The sequence below is a fragment of the Lactuca saligna genome, chromosome 2, assembly GCF_052625555.1.
Source record: "Lactuca saligna cultivar CGN05327 chromosome 2, ASM5262555v1, whole genome shotgun sequence".
In the NCBI taxonomy this organism is placed as follows: Eukaryota; Viridiplantae; Streptophyta; class Magnoliopsida; order Asterales; family Asteraceae; genus Lactuca; species Lactuca saligna.
Window position 1 is genome coordinate 151,512,954 of NC_136418.1, and position 10,249 is coordinate 151,523,202.

The 10,249-nt window shown below is 37.2% G+C and overlaps 3 protein-coding genes across 3 annotated transcripts; 1 reads left to right on the top strand and 2 right to left on the bottom strand.

Annotated features, from left to right (window-relative positions):
- The first annotated feature begins 1,130 nt into the window (after positions 1-1,130).
- LOC145032100 (tetraspanin-5-like) lies at positions 1,131-2,207 on the top strand. The gene is made up of 2 exons (XM_078980781.1): positions 1,131-1,859; positions 1,944-2,207. The coding sequence occupies exons 1-2, from the start codon at positions 1,317-1,319 to the stop codon at positions 2,205-2,207; spliced, it is 807 nt and encodes a 268-aa protein (XP_078836907.1). The 5' UTR covers positions 1,131-1,316.
- A 48-nt stretch (positions 2,208-2,255) lies between these two features.
- Positions 2,256-4,520, bottom strand: TSBTYPE2 (tryptophan synthase beta type 2). The gene is made up of 6 exons (XM_078980780.1): positions 4,379-4,520; positions 3,778-4,108; positions 3,488-3,704; positions 2,865-3,402; positions 2,678-2,776; positions 2,256-2,585 (listed from the first exon to the last, which is right to left on the bottom strand). Exons 1-6 carry the CDS (start codon positions 4,431-4,433, stop codon positions 2,332-2,334), a joined length of 1,494 nt encoding a protein of 497 aa, XP_078836906.1. The 5' UTR covers positions 4,434-4,520; the 3' UTR covers positions 2,256-2,331.
- A 1,558-nt stretch (positions 4,521-6,078) lies between these two features.
- LOC145032098 (uncharacterized) lies at positions 6,079-8,781 on the bottom strand. The gene is made up of 6 exons (XM_078980779.1): positions 8,523-8,781; positions 7,806-8,144; positions 7,576-7,721; positions 7,190-7,466; positions 6,826-7,098; positions 6,079-6,723 (listed from the first exon to the last, which is right to left on the bottom strand). Exons 2-6 carry the CDS (start codon positions 8,112-8,114, stop codon positions 6,244-6,246), a joined length of 1,485 nt encoding a protein of 494 aa, XP_078836905.1. The 5' UTR covers positions 8,115-8,144; positions 8,523-8,781; the 3' UTR covers positions 6,079-6,243.
- Between the last annotated feature and the right edge of the window lie 1,468 nt (positions 8,782-10,249).

Sequence of the window (10,249 nt, forward strand, 5' to 3'; positions counted from 1 at the left end):
CTAGGACAACTGAAAATTTAACCCCAATAATTACAAATTTCTTGTGTATTGTGATTAAATGCTTTGGATTTGACTTACAAACTAGAACATAGAATGAATTATGTAAAAAGTTCGTAATGTACTCTAGAAAAGTAACGTAACTCAAGAATCACCATTGAATATCATGACTCCATTTACAAAGTCACTTGTACATGACTTAATTTCTCATGAACCAAACTTACATCGAAGTTAATTCACATATAATTTATCCATATAGCTAAATTCATCCAATTACTAAATCAATTTTATCAATTCCACACTTCACCCATCTAAGGATTATATTTATCATCTTTCAATTCTAGTTAAAACGATAAAGATAATTTAAACCACTAAGGATCCTAAAGCTAGAACAACAAGACCACAACCACCACATGGTGGTCAGTGGCGGCAAAGAGAACACTGACAACCATGGCTGTTGACGATGGTGGTTACATAGTGATAGTGGCAGTTCTCGGTAAAAGAAAAGAAAATGAAATAATGAAAGAAAAAATGGTTGTTACCTTAACCTAGCTTCACATACGTACCTATTTCTTGTCAAGGACTATCATATTAACATGTCACGTCCATCGATAATCTGAAAATCGTTTAAGTGGTGAAGATTGAAAAAAAGCTAACAATTTCAATGGCTTAATCACAACAAAATAAACAAAACATAATCTCAGAATCAGAAAATAACGTAAACATATTCAACTTTACCCTTAATTTTTTGAAGCGGACTAAATCCTACAACAAGGAACACCCAAATGAAATGTCAAACATATTTCTCAAATCAAAGCTAGAGAAATGAAAAGTATTGGTGGACGATTTAAAGACGTTACATACAAGCAAAGCGGTCGACTAGAACGTATCGAATAACTCCCTAGCTAATGCTTGGGCATCAAAAAAATAAAATCACATGCATCGAGCACTATCTACACGTAATCAATAAACTAACCAGTCAATATCCTTGACAGATATCAACACTTTCTAAATCGTTTAAAAGTTATAATCGGTCATCATTCATCAAACACTAATCCCAATCTTTTAGGAAAACAACACGTACCCTTAGGGACATCAAACACTGATCCCGATTTGGAGGAAGATAGATAGAGGGTGAGAGGACGATTCGGATAATAAAAACACATTTTACCAAAGTATCAAACTTTTATACACTAACAAAATTTACGAACATCCGTTATTCATTTTCTATGTCAATTCGCAAATGTAAACTTTCTCCATAAGGGACATAACAGGACACACATTTCTCTCTTATCGACACTGATAAAAAAGAAAAAAAAATGGGATTGTTTGCACGAATATTGCTGACCATTTGGCTAATGGGTGGCACCGCCGGCTCAATATATCTGCTAGGCAGACGGGCTTTAGAAATCGGCGTACGTATGGTGGCTCTCCATACCGAAACATGTTTAGAGGACACTGTGTTATGGCCAACATATTTGATGACCGGCGTCTTGGTTACATGCCTCCTAGGCCTCGTCGGAATCGTATGTTGTAAAGTCAAATTCTTTCAATGGCTCTTTACTTTCTTGGTCAACATCGGACTTCTTTATGTCATGGCCATTGTCGTTTGGCGTTTGCTTATGTTCGGGTGGATCAGAAAATCGACATCAGCCGTTTTCGATGATGTTTATAAGGAGGATTCACCTCTAGATGAAAAATATAAGCCGATGCTTATCGAAGCCATGGTTGCCGACAACGTGTGGCCGATGGTTGATGAGTGTTTGACGGAGATTAAGTTTTGTGAAGAAGATCGTGGACCTGAAAAGTTCCTTGATAAAGACGACGATTGGAAAATAGAAAATTACTACGAATTTTTCAGGGTACGTTTCAAATCCTTCACATCCTTTTCATTTCATTTTATCCATCGTCATCGTTATGTTGATGTAACGGGATAAGGGTTTCAGGAAGGGTGTTGTGTGCCTCCGCCAAAATGTGCACGCAAATTGTTTGAGTTGGGGAGTGTAAGCGAAAACGATGATTGCGTAAAATGGGCGAATGCGACATTGAATAAACCAAAGCATGTCAAATGTTTTGATTGTGATTCGTGTAAAGCTGCCCGCATGGCGACGTATATAACAAATCAAGACAAGGTCGGTATATATCTGACTATTGCCGGCGTATTCCTCTTCATAGCCAATCTGTTTTCTTCAATGGGGGGTTTTGAATAAACACGGTGTGGTGTGGTTCTGTTGAATTATGATTCCAACACATATGTATTGTAATGTGAATTAGTGTAAATTTATTGAGTTTATGATTGTTTTTATTAACCAAAAAGACAAAAGGTGTAAGATTTTAGGTTAAATGTGGGATATTGGCGAGAGAAGCTTGCATTTTGTCTTCTGAGAAAGACAAATCAACCATGGCGCCCTGTAAGTATTTCTCGTAAGCAGGAAGGTCAAAATGGCCATGGCCACACATTGCCATTAATATCACTTTTGATTCGCCGCTCTCTTTGCAGTGAAGGGCTTCTCGTATTGCTGCGGCTATGGCATGTGTAGGCTCCGGTGCTGGTATCAGTCCTTCTGATCGAGCAAATTGTATGGCCCCTAAACCAGTTCGTTACATCCAATTCAACACATTAGGAATCAAAATAACAAAATTTATAGACGAAAGATTACAAATTTGAAAGTAATTGTACCTCGAAAGCATTCAATCTGTGGAATTGCGATTGCTTCCATGAAACCTAATTCATAGATGTGTGAAATCAGTGGCGCCATTCCATGATACCTCAACCCTCCTGCAAAATTAGGTGAAATTATGGTTCATTTTAAACATAAAGAGCATCTTTCTGAGTTATTATATCAAGAAATCAGAAAGAGTTATACCGGAATGAATAGGGTCAGGAATGAAATCATGACCGAGTGTATGCATCTTCATCAATGGAGTCAATTGAGCAGTATCTCCATAATCATAAGCATAAACACCTTTGGTCAATGAAGGGCAAGCAGTAGGCTCGACAGCTCTTATAACAGGGTTGATTTTTCCTTTGAGTTTTTCCCGGATAAAAGGGAAACAGAGCCCTGCAAAATTCGACCCACCACCCGTACAACCAATGATGATGTCAGGAGTCTCCCCTAAATCCCCCATCTGCTTAATACATTCTTCCCCAATAACAGTCTGATGTAACAAAACATGATTCAGAACACTTCCTAAGCAATACTTGGTATCTTCGTTAAGACCTGCAACTTCCACAGCCTCTGAAATGGCAATTCCCAAGCTCCCTGGACTTAACGGATCCGTTTCAAGGATTCTCCGGCCTGATTCCGTGATGTTTGAAGGAGACGGGTGAACTTTAGCTCCCCATGTTTGCATCATCAGTTTCCGATATGGTTTCTGATCATAAGAAGCCCGAACCTGCCACACCTGCAAATTAAAATTGAAATTAAACCATAAGTTTTAACCAACACTAAAATGAAGAAGCTAGCTCTAAGAGAAAGTCATTACTCACTTCACAGTTGAGCCCAAATAAGCTGGAAGCAAACGCTAAAGAGCACCCCCATTGACCTGCACCTGTTTCAGTGACAACGTTCTTGACACCTTGTTGAGCATTGTACCAAACCTGAGGGACAGCGGTGTTTGGTTTGTGTGAACCTGCTGGACTTACACCTTCATATTTGTAATAAATTCTTGCGGGTGTATCAAGTAGTTTCTCCAATCTCTTGGCTCTAAATCAAAACTCAAAACAATCAAAATATGAAATCTTTTATATATATGGAAGAATCTAGAAGAAAAACCGACCTGATAAGAGGGGTAGGGCGCCAAAGCCTGAAAACATCGATAACTTCATCAGGAATCACAATGAATCGTTCATTGCTTGCCTCCTGCTTAATCAGTTCATCGGGAAAAAGATGAGATAGGTCTTGCGGTTGCAATGGTGCAAACGTCTTTGGATGCAGAAATGGGGGAGGTTTGATGGGGAGGTCGGCGATGATATTATACCAATGCGTAGGGATTTCTGTTGCGACAGCATGTGGAGTAAGTGTCGTTGATACTGGTTTTTCTCGAAATGAGAATTTTAAATGATTTGGATTTGCATTAAACAACGAATTTCCATGTTTTTTCACCTCACCTGAAAGGAGAAGAAGAAAGAAGAAAAGAAGTTTGGCTATTGGATTCTTATCTTAAGTCGATATAAGATCGTACAGTTAGAAGCAAATTGATTTGAATAAGCGGTAGCTTTAACCTAATCATATGAACTGTAAAATCAAACGACCCAAAATAAATAAATAAAAAAAAAAACATCTTCTACCAAACTGGATCAAAATCCACCACAAATAAATCAAAGAAGAGTTGATATCAGTAGAAATAGATGAAGAGCATGTGTGTTGTTTTTCTTTACCTTGGAATGAAAATTTAGGGCTCCGATTTACCGAAAAAGAAAGAGAAGGAGACATTGGAAGTTGGTAGTGAGCTACTAAACTTCACTAAGTTGAATAGGGGTTGAAGAAGTGGGTTTTGGCATTGAATAAGATTGTAATAATAAAGATGGCATTTGATGGCATGTGACCACTTCCCTATCGAATACGCCGCCATGACCACCAGATGCCATTTTTCATGCATTATAGAATTGCATTGACTTAACGTGCAATACAAATGCGTATACGACGGAGGACCACGTACGATATCATTTTCTTTTTGTTTTTTTATTATATAAAAAATGGAAAGTAAAATAGTAAATGGCATAAAAGATTATTATTTTGCTTGACAATTGTTTTAGAAGAAAAAAACAGATTAAATAAAGAATTTGATTACAAAAAAGTATCAGAATAATAATGCAAGATCACCTCAAAAGACCAACCTACACAGTCACATATTGATTGGTGGTCCGTCGAATTGCTGTCTCGGCCTTATTTAGTACCACGAGCTTAAATGGCTAATCTGGACCCACTAGCGGGCCGGTTCACTAGAAACCAATCATTGATCCAACGGGTTATCCCTAATTTCTGAGTCATTTTACGGATTTCATTAGAATTATTTATGTCTTGAGTATTATTAAACTTAATATGAATTTGAGACTTTTTTTTTTTCTTTTAAAAACAGAGTCTTTTTTTTTTTTTAGTGTTTTTTATTATCTAGAATCGGCCATTCTATATTGTATATTCCTCCATAATGTGGTTAGAGCCCAAAGTCAAAAATTTAAGCTCAGGAAATCTAATATGGAGCCTTGTTGGAGAAAAAATACCAAGCAATGAGATTTCATTCTTTCATAAGAAAGCCTTCCTACAACCCGTCCGCCAATTGGTCAATCACTCATTCGATCACTGCAATTGAGAGTGAGTGGATATTGAGATGTTCAAATAGAGCAATCAACGAGCTACACCAATGGGTACAATGCCAAAATTATGTGTTGTTCGGCGATTGAAAAAAAAAGTTTGAGACTTCAAGATCATGGGCTTATATGGATTCACCTACGAAAATAAAGGTCTCCAATGGAAGGCTATTTTAAGGGGTTTACCTCCGTTTTTATTCAATATTTCTATTTCCCTTAAGCATTTAGTAGTTTAGAACTGTTATAATATAGATTTGTCATTCGAATTATTCACTTTTTGAGTATTGTTAAATTTTATAAGAATTTGAGATCATTTTTTTTTAATAAAAATTAAGATTGTTAATGAATGCTTTTCCGTTCTCTCCTAACAAACCATTTTTTTTTTTCTGTTTCTTCTGCCATCCATTTAAATACATTGATAGTCTAACACAACAAAAAAACCGAATGTTAACCTATTAGAGCTCAAAATTTGTATATTTTGACTAAACAACGAAAGTCTTAACTTATAAATCTTAAACACATTTGGAAAAGAAATGTAGGTTGGTGTAGTTTGTGATTTCCTTGTACAGGATAAATTAGTCTCAACACAACACAAATATTGGAAATTGATACTTGAATTGTCAACTCTAAACAGAAAATTTGAAGACAGGTTTGTTAGAAAATGAAACGTGGGTGATTGTGTGACGACTTAGTTACCTAAAAAAACAAGTATTTCATAAGTTGATTCAATGATCTATGACTATGGCCTATGGGCTATTCATACAAGCCAATTTTTCAATCTTCAAAATTTATGGCAAGTATTTCACAAAAGCTTGGCATAGCTAATAAACACGATGACAATTACAGCAACCAGTGAAAAGAAAACAGGTCCCAGAACATTTCAATCATCCTACAATTGTGTTATTCTTGAAGCTCCATACCTTCCTTCCTGAAGATCATACATCAAGTTCAACAAACTTCTTTATAATCCCCATCATTTCACTTCCCGGAAACCGCCCAAGACAACCCCTTGCCACCGCTAACTCATCCAACTTCCAAACCGAATCGCCAGAAAATGCTCGATTCTGTCGACTCCCTTCCTCATCTTCCACCACATCATCTGATAAATCTTCACCGGATTTAATAACCGGAAGTGGAAACGTATCAAGAGAAGTTTGTAAAACCACAGATTCACCACCAACTGCTACCACATAATCTTTCAACCGACATAACGTAAATGGAACAGGCTCAAAGCTATGATCCCCATATTCAACCGGAGTAGAATGATCTCCGGTGACACACACTGAAAACTGGAATTCACCACTTGACTCTGCCTCCCAAAGAAGCCTTGCAAGCTGCCCTATCGCTTTGTCAACAGCTTCCAACCCTTTCACTTTAAACACACTCGCTTTATCATGCCCCGCATCATCTATCGCCTGTAATTTAAAGAAACCAAGTTTTCATTTCATGAATCATGATCATGATTTCCGTTTATTATTTATATCATATCATTTCAGAAATAAACAAACATGGAACACCTTTATATGAAGGAATCCAAAATCATAACCATCAGATGGACCAGGCTTGTGTTCATCTTCCCCTGGTACAAAAACATTCGGGCAAGACTTTGTAGGAGCCGACAACGCGTTTGCTATCGCCATTGCTTTTGATGTCAATAAGGTTCGGTAATCTCCCGTGGCTCCAGAAGCTTCTAGAATGTCTATACCCAGAGATAACCCAAGCCCAGCTATGATTTTCGTGGGGGCCACCATGCATGGTCTTAGTCCGTGATTCTTCTCAAATGCAGGAACCTATAATAAAAATTTTGTTTATTATTATTTTTTTTAATAATGAAATTGTATGTTTGACATGTAAAGTTAATAATAATAATAATAATAATACCTCGATTCGAATGCCACAGCCTCGTAAAAGGACAATATTGGCAATGTTTTTTCCTTGAGCAGCACGTTTTTCATTCAAGGGATGAGCAACTAAGATTTTAGAAATTTCTTTTGATAATTCATTGATAACTGTTGCAGTATGTTTTGCTTCTTCTGTATCATCAAGAGCTTGTGCTTGTAAAAGCAAACGGTTATCCTTCAATGGATCTGTTCCTGATATATTCCCACTTAGTTTTGGTCCTTTCACCACAACCCCACATCTGTGCTCTGTTGCATACCTGAAACAAATCTAAAAAAGCATAAAACTTGCAACATCTTTTATTTTCAGAAAGCCTTCAAGTCTTGGAGTAAGAGGACACACACACACACACACACACACACACACACCTGACTCTGACTTCATATTCAGGAAAAGATGGGAGCTTCATTTTATCAAGTGCTGCACACAAGATGGGGCCTTCTTCTTCAAAGTGCCTGTCAGCCCTTCTGCTAGTGACTACTCCCGTTTTCTCATCTAGAGTTGCAAAGTTTGACTGATGGATTGTGAAAGAAATGAAAATCAATACAATCACAAAAAGAGGGACGTTTTATTAGTTAAAAGACTGATTTGCCCATACCTTGAAAGCAATATCTCCTGGTGACATGGCCAAACCAGCACCCATGGACTCAAAGGCGCCTCGACCACGGTAATAGACCCGAGGGTCATAACCCATTAGAGAAAGATGAGCAGTGTCACTTCCACAGCCTAAACCTACTTCAACTGGATCCATAAGACCATTGACTCCAGCAGAAGCTATGGCATCCAAGTTTGGCACTTTTGCAGCTTCTAGAGGAGTTTTGTATCCAAATCTTGGAATTGAAACATCTCCCAATCCATCGATCAACACAAATGCAACTCTTCTACGGGGCATCTTTGAATTGACCATACTTGTTTTTAAATACTTTTAAGAATCTCACTGTCATCAAGATCATGATATAACAATAAGAAACTCAAATTAAATAATCTTTATAAATGAAAAGGTTTAAATGTCTTTGACAGAGTGTATCCATAATCGATCACTACGCGATATATGAACAAGCTACAACCTAGGGCTCATAACCAATTAATCATGCATGTAAGAAAAACTCCGAATTGACACTGAATTGGTTAACCCTAGACGGTCTATTTCAATTATGTAGTGAGATCGGATTGGCGACCTAAGAATGAAGAATCTAGAAACATGATATAAACGACCATCATCAAAAGAAATACTTGCATCGCTTGTGGGTTTGTATAATCACACAATCATAAAGCAAGAACTAATAACATAAACATATTTGAGACTAAGACTGACCTGATTAGGCTGAGGGGTTTGAATTTAGTTGAGATTTTGGATACTGGGTATTGAAGAGGATTGCATTTTTGTTGAATCTTGGGTATTTAACTGCGTTTAGCAGGTGGGGGTAAAGGAGCATCAATCTTCATGGCACACATGCACTAGGGTATTCCTTTTCGAATAAAGAATTCCTGTTGAGATGCACCCTCCATGACCCTTTCCTCGGTTGCGTACTCTCTTTTTACACCGTCTTCACCGAGTTAAAAGAAACAGAGAAAAAAACAAAAGAACAGGAGTAGTAATGAAATCAAGAAAACGTACATTTTCTTTTATTCTTTTAGAAAAAAAAAAAAAAAAAGTTTTTTTTAAGACTTTTCAAATAAATAAATAAAAATATAAGTTTTCATTTTTAAAGACTTTTTAAGAAAGATGAAGAGAAATATATCAAAATACATTCTAAAACTTTTTGATAAGGAAAACAACCTTCCGATTAAGACTACTAAAATTGATTAACAACATATATTAGTAGGAGACAATTGACTTACGTAAACCTAGTTTGATAGTGACCATAAGGAATGTAAGAAATAAGAAGTTACATGTAGGGGTGAGTATCGACCGGGTTAGGCGGTTTTTGGGTCATTCAGGTTCAATTTAAATGGTTCGGTTTTTGGTTAATCGAATGGAGGAACAAACCTGTTGTATGCCACTCAAGATGTCGGATAGCCGAAGGAACCATCGAATCAGGGGAAGGCAAACCCTACAATTTGACGGAACCCTAGGCCCTAATTGATCAGTGAAGCTTGAATGGTCGAGTGCTCGACTGTCGGTCTATGTCTAGCGAGATCGTGGAAAAGACATCGTGTTTTGATTTTGACTTTCACGGGGTGTCGTAGCGTCGCAATTGAAGTTTTAATGATGCAACTCATAAAATGAATTAGGGGTGGGTGTTGGGGGTAAAGTCACATGGGGGTGGGGTGTTAGGTGTAAAATCAAGATATCATATTACAGTTTACTTAACGACTATAACATATGATAAAAATATATAATATATATCTTGAACGGGTTTCAGTTTCAACTTGATTTTTTTTTGCCGAACCGCCAAACCGATTAAGGATAACCACCAACCCGAAAACTGAACCATACCATAATAACCCAAACTCGAAAACTAATTAAGCAACGGTTTGGACATTTTCACGGGTTTAAACCAAATAATGCTCACTCTTAGTTGCATGGGGATTGCACCCTTTCGGGATCAAGGGTTAGTTAACTGTGATATTGTAAAAAAAATGTCATTTCATGATTAACTTATGAAATCAGATGTTTACTGTAACACTCAGATCCAGGTAATTTTTTTTGACCCAAAAGATAAAATATGTTGCAAATTGGCCCTTACGCTAAGCGTACATGGGGCGTACGCTTAGCCTAGCGCATTTAAATTGGGTCTCGTGTTCGGGTGAGTACATTGGGCATACTCATGTGTATGTTGGGCATACGTTACAAATGAGCAAAACCCTAATTTGGGGTTTGAGCACTATTTAAACATCCTTATCCTTTCAAAACATTTTCCTTCATCAACCTCCAACTCCCAAAACATCCCTTGCTAACCTTGATTCATTGTGTGAACATTTTTTAGTATGTGAGTGTGTATCTATGCTCTTGAAGGAAGAAGAAGATAGTGGATTCATCTTGGAAGCTTCAAGCAAGCGTAGATTTGAAACTTCCTCCTTGGAAGCAACCTCCAGAAG